The 15,877-nt window shown below is 54.5% G+C and overlaps 6 protein-coding genes across 6 annotated transcripts; 3 read left to right on the top strand and 3 right to left on the bottom strand.

Moving 5' to 3' along the window:
* Nucleotides 1-388: 388 nt before the first annotated feature.
* PG986_011813 (Glyoxalase/Bleomycin resistance protein/Dihydroxybiphenyl dioxygenase) lies at nucleotides 389-1,955 on the top strand (the record flags this gene model as incomplete). Its single annotated transcript, XM_066848035.1, has 6 exons — nucleotides 389-603; nucleotides 691-719; nucleotides 843-990; nucleotides 1,050-1,359; nucleotides 1,438-1,711; nucleotides 1,780-1,955. The coding sequence occupies 6 exons, from the start codon at nucleotides 389-391 to the stop codon at nucleotides 1,953-1,955; spliced, it is 1,152 nt and encodes a 383-aa protein (XP_066694731.1).
* A 256-nt stretch (nucleotides 1,956-2,211) lies between these two features.
* On the bottom strand, nucleotides 2,212-3,425 carry PG986_011812 (uncharacterized protein; the record flags this gene model as incomplete). Its single annotated transcript, XM_066848034.1, has 2 exons — nucleotides 2,212-3,152; nucleotides 3,260-3,425. 2 exons carry the CDS (start codon nucleotides 3,423-3,425, stop codon nucleotides 2,212-2,214), a joined length of 1,107 nt encoding a protein of 368 aa, XP_066694730.1.
* A 531-nt stretch (nucleotides 3,426-3,956) lies between these two features.
* Nucleotides 3,957-5,019, bottom strand: PG986_011811 (uncharacterized protein; the record flags this gene model as incomplete). Its single annotated transcript, XM_066848033.1, has 2 exons — nucleotides 3,957-4,792; nucleotides 4,872-5,019. 2 exons carry the CDS (start codon nucleotides 5,017-5,019, stop codon nucleotides 3,957-3,959), a joined length of 984 nt encoding a protein of 327 aa, XP_066694729.1.
* A 329-nt stretch (nucleotides 5,020-5,348) lies between these two features.
* On the top strand, nucleotides 5,349-5,891 carry PG986_011810 (Cytidine and deoxycytidylate deaminase zinc-binding region; the record flags this gene model as incomplete). The annotated part of the gene is made up of 1 exon (XM_066848032.1): nucleotides 5,349-5,891. One exon carries the CDS (start codon nucleotides 5,349-5,351, stop codon nucleotides 5,889-5,891), a length of 543 nt encoding a protein of 180 aa, XP_066694728.1.
* A 2,634-nt stretch (nucleotides 5,892-8,525) lies between these two features.
* PG986_011809 (pectate lyase B) lies at nucleotides 8,526-9,708 on the top strand (the record flags this gene model as incomplete). The annotated part of the gene is made up of 4 exons (XM_066848031.1): nucleotides 8,526-8,677; nucleotides 8,742-8,911; nucleotides 8,970-9,357; nucleotides 9,426-9,708. 4 exons carry the CDS (start codon nucleotides 8,526-8,528, stop codon nucleotides 9,706-9,708), a joined length of 993 nt encoding a protein of 330 aa, XP_066694727.1.
* A 1,932-nt stretch (nucleotides 9,709-11,640) lies between these two features.
* PG986_011808 (uncharacterized protein) lies at nucleotides 11,641-12,785 on the bottom strand (the record flags this gene model as incomplete). Its single annotated transcript, XM_066848030.1, has 3 exons — nucleotides 11,641-11,916; nucleotides 11,988-12,536; nucleotides 12,603-12,785. 3 exons carry the CDS (start codon nucleotides 12,783-12,785, stop codon nucleotides 11,641-11,643), a joined length of 1,008 nt encoding a protein of 335 aa, XP_066694726.1.
* Between the last annotated feature and the right edge of the window lie 3,092 nt (nucleotides 12,786-15,877).

Genomic DNA, 15,877 nt, shown 5'->3' with positions numbered 1-15,877 from the left:
TCCTTAGAAGATAAAAAAACCGAGATGACAAAGCTCGAGGGCGATATGGTGTTTTCCCTTGCTATTGCGTGTGTGTTAGTATTGCCTTTTAACGACGAGATAGAAAGGGGTCAAGACAGTCTGGTAGGACTACTTACCTATGGATTCGAGAAGGGCAGCTTGTATCTCATTATCGGGGCTTTGCATTTATCGTAGCTCTGGTGCGGGGTAGCTCAGCTCAAGCTTTTGCAGGCCCGGTTGTATAATGTCTCCAATAATAAACACTTAACGTCATCACCCGTTCGTTACTGCTTGTCCCGCTTTGTATGTGCATTACACGTTACAGACTCACAAATCAGGGTCCAGTAAGCCCACCATCGGACAAACCTCTTCTCATACTCAAAACCGAATGTCCACTCTCCGAGCCTTTCAGCGAATCCGACTACAGACCGGTCTACTATCTCAGACTCCTCGAATCTTAGGTGAGCCTCATTCACCAACGCCAAAGGTCAGGCAGATCATAGAGCTGACCAAGAATCGCCAAGTAGCTGCTTCTTCGGCACGAACTTTTGCAACCATGGCGACCACAACGGACACCAAGAACTACAAGTTCAACCACTCCATGTAAGCCCCCCCTGCCTTTATAGGCCTGCTCTGTCATGAGAAACACGGGAATACCCGAAGACTGATCAAAACGCTGCGGTGTGATAGGCTCCGCGTGAAGGACCCCAAGGCTTCCGGTATGCTACTATCCCTCAAGGTTCTCAGATCCACGTCCGAGTATAGCGTGCGGCATATAGCGCTATACTGAGACATGCTTACGGCTGGCTGACCAATGAGGCTCTTGGATTGATTGATTATAGTGAAGTTCTATGAGTTCCTTGGTATGAGCTTGATCAAGAAGCTCGAGTTCCCGGACAATAAGTTTGATCTCTACTTCCTGGCCTACGACTCGCCCGGCGCCCTGTCCTCGGGCAACACCACATTCGACCGAGAGGGTGTCGTTGAGCTGTAAGTTCACTACATCTCTCCCCCCCTTGGACGATGTGGTAGGCTGACTCACAGTGCAGGACGCACAACTACGGCACCGAGAATGACGACAGCTACACGGTCAACAACGGCAACAAGGAGCCGCACCGCGGCTTCGGCCACATCTGCATCAGCGTCGACCACATCCAAGCCGCCTGCAACCGCATCGAGCAGGCCGGCTACAAGTTCCAGAAGAAGCTGACGGACGGCCGCATGAAGAACATCGCCTTCGCCCTCGACCCGGACGGCTACTGGGTCGAGGTCGTCAGCCTCAAGGCCGGCACCAAAGGCGCCGACGACCCCAACGAGCCATCGGACCCCAGCGCTACCGACCCCAAGACTTACCGCATGGTACGTAATACTGGCTCGCCCACTCTCCTACTGCCCTACTCTCTTGACTCGGGCCTACTCACTACTAACGTCCAATAGAACCACACCATGATCCGCGTCAAGGACGCCGAGAAGTCCCTCAAGTTCTACCAGGAGACCATGGGCATGACCCTGCTCCGCACCGTCGAGCAGGAGTCCGCCGGCTTCAACCTGTACTTCCTCGGCTACCCCGGCACCAAGGGCGTGCCCGAGGGCGGCTTCACGGCCGACTACGAGGGCCTCCTCGAGCTCACGTGGAACTACGGCACCGAGAAGGACGAGAGCTTCAAGTACCACGACGGCAACGCGCAGCCCCAGGGCTTCGGTCACATCTGTGAGTTTCGGCTGTTTCTTCTTCGTGATGCTTCTGTTGCTGTACTAACCGAAGAAAAAAAAACCCAGGCGTCTCTGTGGACCACCTCGACTCGGCGTGCGAGCGCCTCGAGAGCATGAAGGTCAACTGGAAGAAGCGCCTCACAGACGGCCGCATGAAGAACGTGGCTTTCGTCCTGGACCCCGATGGCTACTGGATCGAGATTGTGCAGAACGAGCGGTTTGCTGGCAAGCCCAACTTCTAGAGGCCTCTGGCAGTACCAAGCACATAAAAAGCCGACGATGAACAAACAATGCAGTGAGATGCTATGCAAAACAACGAAAAGTATAGTATACACAAAAACCTGCTTTCAATACATCTAAAGACCGTACATCGAAATTCGTGATAATCAAAACCCGAAACGCCTCGCTCAGAAGACCCAACAGTGAAGATACGATTCACCTTCCGTAAAACAAAAAGCGCCGCCCGCCCAACAGGAATCGTTACCGCATCGTAAAAGCTCAAAGCCCCAAGGCATCGTACTTCCCCTCGGTGTAGGTAGCCACCTCGCTCAGCTTGGATGGCCGTTGCGGTTTGTGCCTCAAAGACGGCTTTCCCTCCCACCCGTTCTTGCCGTCTTCTCGGTGCCGCTCCGATCGCCGTTCGGGTTGCTCTGAAGTGGCCTCCTCCTGATCTGCATCATCGTCCGTTTTCCTCCTGCTGCTCCTTCGTTCCCCACCTTCGCGCTTTTGTCGTCGAGGATCCCTCGTGTGGTCTCTGCTAGTATTTGCTTCGTCCCTCCTGCTTCTCTTCCGCCTTTCCTCGTCGTAGGCGCTTGTTGCTGTCGTGCTGCTCTTCTTACTATCCACTCTCCCCCCGCCCGACCTTCCACCAACGAGTCGCTGCTGCTGCTGCCGCTCCCTCCTCTCCCGTTCCTCGCGGCGGTTCCTCCGCACCACGTCCTTCTCGTTCTCCCGCTTGAGCCGCCTCGCCGTGCCCGCGTCAACGAACCAGGGGCTCGCCAGCATCCCCTCCCGGAACGCGCGGATCTTGCCCCAGAAGGCCACCTCGGCGCTCGTCGAGCGCAGGTGCGCCATCTTGGTCACGTCGATCTGCGGCTGGTTGCGGAACAGGGTCAGGGCGCCCTTGACCTCGACGACGAGGCCGGTCTCGATGCCCGGGTAGGGGTCGGGCGGGGGCGGCGGGAGGAGAGGGTTGCTGTTGCTGTTGCTGTTGCTGTTGTTGTTGTTGCTGTTCGTGGCCGTTGTGGTGTTGGTGGTGGTAGGGGCCGAGGTGGTTTTCTCGGGCGGGGGCAGGGTCACGCAGCACTCGATGCAGGCGCCGCTGCTGTCGTCGATGGTGTAGATGCGGCGGCTGTAGAAGGAGTCGATGGCGACGACGACGCCGACGATGCGGACCCAGTAGATGGGGTGGTTGAGGTGGAAGAAGACGTACTTCTGATCTGCGGTCGGTTGATGGCTTTCTGTTAGCTGGCTGGACTTTGTCAGGCGCCATTTTCTTCAGAGCTGGCATAGCGGTGTTTAAAGCGACCAAAGGAAGGAAGCTTACTGTCGATTCGGACTTTCCAGCTCAGGTCGTGGATGTGTTGCGCCGTCAGCGGGCACCACTTGTTGATGGTGGGGGAGACGGCGTTGCAGTATTCCGGGTAGAACTCATACTTCTTGTCGCTGTTGTCGGTGCCGCTGTCCTTGGTCGTGCCAGTGGCGCTGGTCATGGCATTATTATTTCACCCGCACTGAGCGCGGTTCCTTTGCAACTCTTCTCGGCGACAAGGCGCATTGGGTAAGATGGATGTCCGGCGAAAGCAGTGTGCGGATCTGAGATCGGCGACGGATTAAAGCCAAAAAGCATGTTAAGGTGCTTGCATTGGAGCTTGACGCGCTTGGTTTGGAGGGGCACGCGTTCGCTGTTGTTGCCCAGGGGACATGTAATTCAACATTTCTCTCTAAAGAGCAGGCATACAGCTTGACAACACTCATTGTCAAATTATCACAAGCCGAAATCAATTAATTACTGTAGCGTAGGCATATATGATTATGGTTGCATTTGTGTAAATGAATCTGGATTATTCAGAGAACCTTGGTTTGCCCTGAAGAAGCTGGTGCCATCACGATCAAGCCGTGACAATAAAAACGCCTGATCCTCACTCGTGTTCCCTCCAAAGGGGATACCTATGTCCTAAACTCCGAGGCCGCCATGATGTACAAGGAAAATGAGAGAAAAAGAGATGCCGTCGTCTCGTGCATCACTTCTTCGTTCGTCCCGAGCGGCGAGTGCTGCCACTGGAGCTGTCCGCCGTCTTGCCCTTCTTGCGAGCCCCGACGGCCGCGAAGGCTTCCTCGGGAGGTTCTTCCATTTCCTCGTCGTGGGTTCTCTTCTTGCCCTTCTTCGAGCCACCACCGTACTTGGCTTCCAGGCCGGCAAAGAAGTCGTTCTGCTGCCGTTCCCGGCTCTGCTGTTTTCCGCGGATCAAAGCGGCCAAAGCATCCTCGGAGGAGTCCTTCTTGCTCTTCTTGCCTTTCTTCGCGGTGCTGTTGCCGCCACTGCCACCGTCTTTGCCACCTCCAAATAACTTGTCGTGAATACCCAGCTCCTTCGCGTACTCCTCGGCCTCGTTCGCCTCGCCCTTAGCTGCGTCGACTCTGGCCTTCTTCGATTTCTTCGTCTCCTTAGTGTAAGCCTCGAACGCCGGCACGTCCTCGCTCTCGATAGCCTCGTCGATGATGGCGCGGAACCGCGCGTCGTCCTCGAGGACGTCGCTCAGCATCACCCGCTCGTAGACCACGTCCATGTCGCCCTCCCCCTGCTCGTACGCGGCCAGCACATCGTCCTTCTCTTCGTCCGAGCCCTTGTAGACGGCGGCGAACTTGGCGATGGCGTCGTCCGAGATGGCGTCGCGGAACTGCGCGCTGTAGAACTCGGACCAGCTGAAGCCGTCGGCGTCCACGATGGCCTCCGAGGTCGAGCCCGTCTCGTCGTAGCGCTTGCGGCGGGCCGGGTCCGAGAGCACGGCGTAGGCGAAGGCGATTTCTTGGAATTTCTGCGTGGCTTCTTGCTTCTGGGAGGGGTCCGTGACCTTGTCTGCCAGGTTGGAGTCGGATCATCAGGATTGTTCCTAGTGAAGAGCCCAAGGAAGAAGGGAAGTTACCGCTGAACTTACCAGGGTGGTGCTTCAAGGCGAGCTTGCGATAGGCGGACTTGATCTGGTCACCCGTCGCAGATCGCTCCAAGGCCAAGACCTCGTACGGGTTGACTGTGGGCAGTTCATCCTGGGCAAGATCCTCTGCGTGGTCTTCTGAGTCGGACATCTTGATTGGACTTGGGGGAGTAGCGATTGAAGTGAAAGAAGGCAAGATGACGGGCGCGGGCTCAATGCGACTGATGATGCATGTGCTTAATTGACGGCGCGTCGCGTCTTGGGGCACTTTATCTTATCGTAGCTAGGTTACAGTGGTTGTAATTGATGGATGGCGGGGCAGTTCATGCATGAATTGGGGGATGATGGAGGCCAGCCAACCATTGATGCTGGCCAATCTGAATCAAAAACAGCAACTGGGCAAGGACATTGAATCTTATTTTGATTCTAAATCGACCGGATCGTCAAACCCACAGCCCGGCTCCTTACCTCTACTACAAAATGGCCAATTCTTCCCTCCCGCCCCTCGACATCGCGGCCGGGGATCATGAGGCCTACCTCAGACACGCCCTATCACTGGCGCAGAAATCACCCCCAAAGCCCAGCAACTACCGCGTGGGGGCCATCCTGGTGAACGCCGCCACCAACGAGGTCCTGTCGACGGGCTACACCCTGGAGCTGCCCGGCAACACCCACGCGGAGCAGTGCTGTTTCGAGAAGCTGGCGCAGCAGCACTCCCTCAGCGGCGACGACGCCGACGGCGGCAGCGCTCTGGCCGCCGTCCTGCCCGACGACGTCGCGCTCTACACGACCATGGAGCCGTGCTCGTTCCGGCTCAGCGGGAACCTGCCCTGCGTGGACCGGATCCTGCAGATCGGCGCGGCCAAGATCCGCACCGTCTACGTCGGCGTGTACGAGCCCGAGAAGTTTGTGAGCGACAACTCGGGCAGGCAGAAGCTGCAGGACGCCGGCATAGCGTATGTGCACGTTCCCGGGCTGGAGAAGGAGATCCTCGAGGTGGCGACGGCTGGTCATGAGAAATAGGTGTGTTCGATCCGTGAATAAACGGACACGTTCAGGCAACTCTATTATATCCGACTCGACATCTTCGTGCCTGGCACCGTAGGTCCAGTCGCTGGACTTGGGTCGCCCCTAAAACTCCAGCCCTGCCCCGTCCTACAAATTAGATGTAGTTGACCGAAATAGATGGGAACGGCAGAGTAAAAAGGCAGCGCGGTTGTTTCGAGCATGTCACTAATCAAGTTCGATTTTGTCAAGCACCCAATCAGTCAGTCGTATCTACAGTAAGCAAGGCGTACGATGTTCAAGGTCTTGAGACACCATCATGAGTTGACGGTTTCTCCGTACCTGACAAAACTAAACAAAAAGAATTGCCAGAAGATGCAACAGAAAAAGAAAAAAGAATAGAAATTCTCAGGTTGAGCTTGTTCCACCGGGTGGAACGCATCAGGAATTGAGCCCGATGCGGGGGTCGAACCCGCAGCCTTGAGATTATCTCCAAGCGAACACCAAAGGAGCTGCGCAAGTAAGAGTCTCACGCTCTACCGATTGAGCTAACCAGGCCTTTGATTGTTGTTGTTGTCGTTGGTGAAGTGGCGAGCTCTTATCGGACGCTATATCAACATGAGACGAAGATATGCTTATGGATGGTGAAGTTCAGGGTAGGGGGGTGGAAAGAGAGCCGGGGGAGTGGAGCCCATTCGGATGCCCAGAAGGAAAGCTCAAGTCGCTCGAGCAAGTTCCGCTTTTGACCATATCGGCGCCTAGAGGATGTCGCGCCAAAGCCGTTGCGTAGAGGGTAATTTCAATACCTTGTTGTATGGCATGCCTTGCAGGGCCTATCAGTTCTTCACGAGCACGAGATCGCCCATGGAGACTCCCGGCCGGCAAAAATGCTCTTCGCCCTCCAGGATCCAGTCAGAGGTAATAGCCCTGGAATATCAGCCGCCAGCGGAGGAGGCAGGGACACATACGCCGAGTGCGGATTCATATACTCCACGAGGTTGTTCTGAGCCTCGCCATTCGGAACAGAAAATCTATCCACAACTCTCAGCCTCTCCTGGCAGAGCGAGCTCGACCTACATCGGAGACTGATATCGATGAACGAGTAACTTGTGCCGAGAGGATCCTCTTAAGAATCACAAGCAGCGCTGCACCAACTGTTGTTGACAGGGAACTATATGCGTTGCACGCCCTATTACAACCACATCCAGCGAGACGCCTCTGATCACTCAGTGGTAAAACTACTTAGAACTACTGAGTATATGCGGACAGGCCGGACAACAATCGGTGACCGTACTGGGGTGGCAGACACGGCAGTTGCTACTCGACCCATGACTACCACCAACGCATAATGCCAGAATTAGGGGGGAATTTGACTGACACCTTTCTGCTGGTATTAGGAACTCAAGAACAGTTCCTCCGTTGGCAAAGGGGATCATCATTGCTTGTTGCCCCATTGCCTACATCGAATAGTTGCGGTGCTATCGCGCTGTCCTTAGAACTCGATTCGCGGAATGATGGGCAGGAGGCTGTTTGCAGCTCTCTGGCATGCAGGAGGAGGCAAGCATCGACTGTCCACGACCGACTACAGACAATAGTCTCTATGCAGGCATCGAATATGCTTACTTTTAGGATATACGCCTGATCCATATTCCACGAATGGTTTTGGCGCCAGACACGAGACCCAAGTTGGCGGCCATCGTATTACCGCCTTGAATGATCGTCATTGCATAGGGCGCCAGTTCGTCCGCGTTGATTGTGGGTTTATCAAGCTTACCAGCTGCCGGATCGGTCAGCATGCGGGATCAAGCTTTTGCCAAGATAACTGCCGGCCCAGAAGGGAATCTATGTCCGCGGCGTTCATTGGACCACCCCGCATCGCAATCTGGAATGCCCAGAGAAACACGTTAGAAGTTGATGACCATCGGGGCCAAGGGTGTGTTACTAATCATTGGCGGGAAAATTCGCCGTGGACTTCACTCGATTCGACTTTGCCTGGCATGCTCGACGCGAAATGGCATGGTCGTTTTCTCGGCACATATCATAACTCCCAGAGCAGAAACAATGCTCCTCAGGATGGGTGGTGACGACCCATGAACTCGGTCTTATCGACCGACACCGACAAACAACTGCGTGGTGTCAGTAGTCGTGGGCTCCCAAGGCATGTTTGAAACTCATCGCACGATCGATAGACCAGTTGTCAGTCGAACGACAGGGAGTTCGTACGGGAACAAGCCGCCTCTGCCGCGGCTGTTACCGCTTGCCTTACCCCTTTTACCCCACAGTCAGTGCGGATCTCTCTACGATGGCCAGCACAGACTTGCTTCAGGGCCATGTTTCCCTTGCTTGCCATATTTCCACCAATCATTTTACACCACCAAGACGCATGTCGTCCAGTCCGCCAGACCACGGACGGAGATGAGTGCTTCGCTACCATCTTGGACATCCTTGGTCGTTTTGCCAGGGGCTTTGATTGGCGCCTGCCATCATGGACATATCAATGGGTGAAAACGTTCCAACCTTGTCGCCAAGCAATTACGACGGCATGGGACTCGTGGGTGGGAAGCTCTATAAGAAGGAGCAAATCCATCCATACCATGTCAATATGTGGTGGACTGATATTCGCGCCTCAAGTAGCACTCTCCTGATCCAATCATGAAGCCGACCACTGCTCTCGTTGCCGTCTTCGGCATTGTCGCCGCTTCCCCTACGCCTACTGAGAACGGCCCTCTGGACGCGCGAACCATTGAGAAGCGTGCCAGTATCACCGATGCCTGCAACGTCGGCTACTGCACTCAGAATGGCGGGTGAGTAGTATCTTGAGTCGTCGAGCGATAGCTATTGTGGACTTCTGTTGACCAAGCTATTCAGCACTACTGGCGGTACGGGTGGTACCACCACTACTGTCTCAAGCCTGGCGCAGTTCACGGCTGCCGCGGAGTCTAGCAACAAGATGGTCATTGTCGTGAAGGGCTCCATCTCGGGCAACACCAAGGTCCGCGTCAAGTCCAACAAGTCCATCATCGGCGCCTCTGGCTCGAGTAAGTGAACCTCCGAACACTTGACTGATCCGGTGACTGACACTAACAATCACAATAGGCATGACCGGCGTCGGTCTCACCATCAACAAGCAGTCCAACGTCATCGTCCGGAACATGAAGATGTCCAAGGTCGTGGCCGAGAACGGCGACATCCTGACGATCCAGAACTCCAAGAACGTCTGGGTCGACCACGTCGACGTCTCCAACGACATGGACCACGACAAGGACTACTACGACGGCCTCATCGACGTCACCCACGCCTGCGAGTGGGTCACCATCTCCAACACCTACCTCCACGACCACTGGAAGGGCTCCCTCGTCGGCCACTCGGACAGCAACGGCAAGGAGGACACCGGCCACCTCCACGTCACCTACGCCAACAACTACTGGGAGAACATCAACTCGCGCGCTCCCTCGTTCCGCTTCGGTACCGGCCACATCTACAAGTGAGTTCCATCCATCTTCACTTGTTCTACAGTAACGGTAGGACTCATGCTGATCTTGTGGAAAACAGCAACTACTACAACAAGGTGCTCGCGAGCGGCATCAACACCCGCATGGGCGCCCAGCTCCTAATCGAGAGCTCCGTCTTCGAGAACTCCAACAAGAAGGCCATCTTCAGCGACGACAGCGACTCCACCGGCTACGCCGTCGTCAACGACGTCAGGCTCGGCGGCAGCGCCAACTCGGCCCCCAAGGGCAGCCTGACCTCGGTCCCCTACTCGTACGCCAAGCTCGGCTCCGGCAGCGTCAAGGCCTCGGTCAAGGCCAACGCTGGGCAGAAGCTCTCGTTCTAAAGTATGCTGGTGGAAAAGGGTTCCTCGTCCGAGTCCGCATTACCTATGAGTACTGGGATTTACCTGAAAAGGGGGTCGAGGGATAACCCGAGCCATTTACTCTTCTCTCTGTATATAATTTGAAAGGTCGCACATACCTCCTATGGACTGTCACTCTTATATACTTCATCATATTTGATCACTTATCGTTTACGCCGTTTCCGATGCTGTCTTCCGGCTCGGAGGCGCTGTGTCTCACCCCTTATAGCGGTGACCAGGCAGGAGCATTCCGACCGATACAAAGTTACGCTCAAGACTTAGGTGTGGTGGTAATCAATCAAGATATTCCCTAACAACCTGCCTCGGTGTGCAAGGATGAAAGGCAACGTGCCTAGCCGCTGAGCCCTCATGAGAACGGCATATTCGGCCCTCGCTCTCGACCAAAGACTCATGCCGGCAAACCGCCACACAACACTGTGCAATACTTGTGATAACTAATATACGATCCGACTTATTACCATTATTACATACTAACGAGATCGTCCTTCCCCTCAACTCGCCCCGCCCGCCACAAGGATAGATATAAGTGGCGGGTGGGTGTCCCAATAGCCACCCCGCAGCTTGAAGACAACACACGCGTGTATCGCCACATTTTATACCTACCCAACCAGCCAGGCCGACCCTCCTATCTACCTACATCAAGCGTCCTTTCTTACAACACATGTCAAACAATAACATCAACGAATATACATACGAATGATGACATACTGCATAGCCCAACCACCCATGTATGCATTCGGTTTGTAGCAAGATCAAACCTACGTACCTACATACATGCACATATGTACGCTCATACATTACCTTTGTAGATACTTAGATACCCGACCCAGCCGAGGCGGATCGGCTGGCGCGTCACCACCACCCCCGCATACACGCATGCATGTCGGTGGCATGACTGTCACCGCGAAAAAGAAAAAGAAAAAAAATACGATGATCTACATATACACACATATGGCCGCCATATATAAAATGATTCAACTAAAAGCATACGTGGTAGGAGGCCGAAATAACGACCCCTTTGTCAAGTACCGAGCACGAGCCAGATCTTTAAATAACGCGCATTATTTTAACATAACGTGAGCATAACAACCCTGTCACTACACGGTGGATGTGCACTTATTTACCCATCATACTATGTAAATCAACATTAATCAGGTTTTTCTTGTCGAACCTCGAAAACATCGACCATGGTAGCCCGCTGCTCGGTTGCAGAGATGGGCAGGATAAAACAGGAATTGTTAAGCCACTCGGATCGGCAGTTGTGCATGTGGCGGTAAGTCGTATTGCATGGCAGTTGTTGTCACCGCACAATCTGGCATGTATGCACGCAAACTCCAGCGATTCTCAAAGCCGTTGTGAGTTAAGGTTCGCTGGCTATGCGTGACAGGACGAGTACGACTACGATCAGTAGGAATGCAGATGTACGTAGCACTGCCTAAGCTGTAGCACAACTTCCTGCATGCGCCAAAGACGTTTGAGATGAAGTCACTTGGGCGCAATTGTCATTTGGATATCGGAAACGAGGACCAAAACAAGTGCCAATGGGGATGTCATGTATTGATCATATTCGTTTTATGCACTATGTGTATTGCGCTTGCATCTCCACGCATGTTCAATTACCTCCACCACCAAGGCCATGCATCGTCGCTACGTCCAAGCGCCTCCGCTTCTTCGCTCAGTTGGTCTCCAAAAAACCGCGCGAGGGCGGGCTTTAGTGAAGCTGACCTCAAGCCAGTAGAGTGAAAATCCCTTTCTGAGCGGCGCCCGGCAGCTTCAATCTCAGAAACCATTATTAACCTTTTCCATCACGTCTTGTCCACGTACAACCCATTAATCAGTCGTTATTAGTGCAGCGACTATCACCGCCGCTACTCAAATCAAGAAACAGAAAACTTAAAGAGAGACAATGGCAGCCACCATGCCGACGATGAGAGCACCAATCGATCCAGCGGCCATCTTGCTTGACCCGTTAGTAGGGGGAGCCGATGGGGATTCAGCAGGAGAGCTGGGCGAGGGCTGGCTGGGAACGTTGGGGCTCGACGGGCTCGACGGGCTCGTGGGGATGGTAACGTTACCGCCAGTCGGGGTCGACGGGACCGACGGGGCCGACGGTGCTGACGGTGCTGAAGAAGCTCCAGGGGCGGTAGGGTACGCAGTGGTTGCCGGAGGCTGGGGTCCCGCAGTGGCAGAACCAGTAGGAGCTGCAGGTGGCGGGGGCGCGGCGGTGTTGGGGGAGGAACCTGGATCTGACCATCACTGATCTGACTGACAGGTGCCGTAGGGGTGGCCTTGGTGGCGGGCACTGAGGTCACAGAGGCGCAAGGGGTGGTGTGAACCTGGACCTGACCATCGCCAATCTGGCACAAGGGGATGGGAACACCGGTGGTGACAACCTGGGGTTGACCATCGCTCAAGGCGGTGACAATGGTGGTCTGGACAACAGTGGTGCCGACAACCTGGCCGTCAGGAACTTGAGACACAGTGTCCTTGCCGCCGCAAGGCAGAGCGATGATAGAAACAGGCTCGCATTGCTCGGCCCAGTTCTTGTTGTACAGGTTGTAGAAGGTACCAGAGAGGCAGCGGTAGAAGGTCTTGGTGTCGCCCAGAGCAAGCACGTTGTTCTCGCAGACGGAGAAACCGCTGGTGAGGAGAGCACCGGCTTGAGCGGGCTTGTCGAACTGGAACTGGTTGTTCGAGGCGATGTAACCAATGCGATCCTGGGCATCCTTGGCCGTGCCATCCTTCAGGGTCATGACGAGGACGCCTCCCTTGCCGCATTCCGCACGTCTCTGTAGGTACTGTTAGTGCTGTTCTTCGTGAAGGGTCCAACTGCTTGATAAGATATGAGTACGAACCTCGGGCATGACGCTGCGCTTCTTCTCGGTGATCTTGGCGACGGTGATCTCGAAGGAGCCATCGAAAGAACCAGTGCAGCCAGCCGGGGCAGAGCCGGTCGGGGTGAGCTTGTCGGTGATACCCTGGGGCACGGCGAGGGCGAGGCCCAAGAGGGTGGACGAGGCAACGATTGTGGACTTCATCTTGAATGGATATTACGCGGGGGTAGCGAAATCGTGTGGAATACTGATTGACAATAATAGCAATGTAAGAAGAATGCCGGCTTGTCGAAATAGCTTTGTACAAACAATGGACAAACAGTATATAGCGAATGAAGATAGGAAAGGTTCCAGACGATCTTCTGCTTCGACCACGACTTTTAACTCGCTTCGTCTCGTTGGTGAGTGACGGCAATTAGGAGGGAGGTGGGAAGGAGAAAGAATGGAAGGAGACTGATGAGAGGAAGGAAGGGGGGAAGTCGGAATTTAACTACAAACCGCAGTGGCAGTGGCGGCAGCAGCAGCAGCTTCCTACATGCATGAGGAGTGGTTCGTCTCGATCCAATGGGAGCATTGAATGGGTTTACATGTTTACCTGCCATTGTACCTACCATTCAATGACAGGTGCTAGCAAGTCTCCCTCGCAGTGTGGACGTGTGGACGTGTGGACTGATGGACGGCGGGCCAGAGGGCCAGAGGGCAGGAGGGCAGGAGGGTAGGAGGGTAGGAGCTGATCACTCTGGGCGGATGTCACATCCTGTCTGCGTGCCTTGCTTGCTCCAGTTGATGTCTGTCTATCAAGAAGGTGCCCGGTTCCAATCCATCCCAGTGTTGCTCCTCCCAAGTTGCAAGCTCCCTCCAAAAAAACACACACACAAAGGCCTAATACGGTAGGTTACAACACGCATGCCACTAACAGGGTACGTACAGCAGGTACAAACATCTCACCCAAACGGAAACAATGCTAACAGAGAACGATCAGCATCTCCCCATTGCTAGCCGACTTGGTATCGACCAGGGTTGGCGAACAAGGGGCTGGGAAGAACGCGCAAGGGTGGCCATTGCCGCCTGTTATTGGCCAGCCCAGGCGGCCCAGACGGCACAAGCAAGGTACTGTACTGTCCGTATCCACTTGTGCAGTTGACAAGGGCTCCATCTCCATACCTTGTCCATGCCCTTTATGCCATTCGCCATCCGCCATTCGACAGTACCGGCTGGGCTTGCATGGCTGGCTCGATGCGCCTACACCCCTTTCTCATTTTACGAAAGGTGGTATTGCATTGGAATAGATTGATGATGGCTTTATTATCTCTTGCAAAAGAAGGCACTGCTGCCGCCTCCTCGAAGCGAAGTTGGATGCCACCTCAAGTCGTAGGATGATGGATGGATCATGGCGGTTCTTTCCAGCTTTCTTGCCAGGGTCCCTGTCTCTCTTCGTGGGCGGGCGTGCAACACAGCTGGAGATAGGTAATCATTCATAGCATATCAACGGTGTACTTGGATGTTGAATAGAGTTTTTGTTTTTAGCTGTTGACACCACAGCCGACGGGCTAATCTAGCACAGACTCGACGGCTTGACGGATAGCACGCTACCACGGCTGTGGCATTCCCAGCACGGTTGGGGTTTTCCTTAATTTCTTGATTTTCCAAATGGCATGAGCTTGTTCGTCGTCCCGTCCTGTGGTTTGGCCAAGAGGCGAGTTCGTAGCAAGGATGTTTGTTACCTAGTTATCCTATCCAAATATCCAAGCCAAGCCCTGTTTAAGATTGAAACAAAACATAAAGGCCTTTCCAAGCCTGTCGTGTTCGTGGCAGGCACTCAGCTGCGTATTCCGTGTCCAAGACATGGAGCGCAACAGACCCCAGTAATGGCTCAGCCCGTCCTGTTCACCATGTTGAGGGTATTGTATCACATCACCGAGGGGTCAACTCATGTCAAGGGCATGGGGTTCATTCCATGTGTTGTAACAGACCGAACAGAAGAAGTTAGTTGTGAGTCGTGACAGCTGTTTATCAAATTGCATACAGTAGAGTTCTGCACAGCATAGAGGCCGTGCTGAAAACTGGCGAGGCTAGCGAGGAGCGCGTGGTGTGACCAGCAACGAATACCACCGACAGCTCCATAAATCGTGGGCCAACAAACATCACACAAGACCGCCGTTCTGCAAATCTGTAGCTTATTCTGGTCAGCGGTGCCCACAGGACTAGCAGGCCCGGTAACGAGGATACGATACCGCAGTTGGCACATGCCTTATTATTGTCGGATGTTGGCATTTTGGGCACTTTGGGCCGTCTTCTGGCCCGGCCTGCCCCTGGTGCTGACCTGCGCTGGGAAAGCAATTCTGGCAGTCTGGGGTTCGGTTAGCTCGTGCTTGGAGGGCCCCGCCTCAGAGGGCTCGGCGATCCTCTTCCCCATTGGATCGAACGCCTTTCCCGGCTGCTGAGGATGCCCCTAGCAGCCTAGCTTCCATTATCATGGCAATTGAGCAGAAGCTCCGCCCAGCACAACCTCCCTCCTGCCATCTCTCCTTCAGACTGGCCGGTTCTCGGCATGGTTGTTTAGATGAAATGCCAGAACCCGTTGACATTGGCCCGGCTTGGGATATCAAAAAAACAAACGATCGTCTCTCCTCACATTCCTTTTCCTGCTCGGTGGCCGACCAATGCTGCTGCCGCCTGCCTACGCCCCGCCCCAGCAGTTGCATCTCGCATTTGTCCAACGTGATCTCTGTGGAAAGCCATACCGCTTGAGCCACCATGCACGCAAGCCCTTTTCGGACGAGAGCACCGGACTATTCAATGCATACCCCTTGCACGCTTGGCTGGATGGCCCTGTCCTGCTCTCATATTGCCCTCGTACCATATCCGGGGTACTATCCATGGCAAGCGAACACGGAGTAGCATCCTGCCTTCGGCTGTCGCTGCTCGCTTCGCTTGGCAAACTACGCGCGCTTGGCTTTGCAATTTGCCCCCATTGCTCGCCCGAAAGAAGCACTTGAGCTTTCCCTTTTCGATTCGCAGGAAGTCCTGTCTACCAGAAAATACCAAGCGAGACCGACAGGACATTCCACCGTGAATGACTTCAATTTCATCATCGTTCAACTGGGCGCCTGCACACCGATTCAATGCCAATCGCTACAAGTATTTCCCACGCTGGGGGATGTGCTCGTGGATGCAACCCATCAATGGAATGCTGATCAAGAATAGTTGGCCCACCGAGCCCACAGTGCCATTTAAGATAAACATCTGGTGGAGAGAGCGGGCAGAGCGGGTCGGGCGGGCTACAGTGTGTTTAT

The sequence above is a fragment of the Apiospora aurea genome (assembly GCF_038362705.1).
Source record: "Apiospora aurea strain CBS 24483 chromosome Unknown utg000008l_segment0_segment0, whole genome shotgun sequence".
In the NCBI taxonomy this organism is placed as follows: Eukaryota; Fungi; Ascomycota; class Sordariomycetes; order Amphisphaeriales; family Apiosporaceae; genus Apiospora; species Apiospora aurea.
The sequence above is the reverse complement of the archived record's forward strand: the minus strand, read 5'-3'. Positions and strand labels throughout refer to the sequence as shown.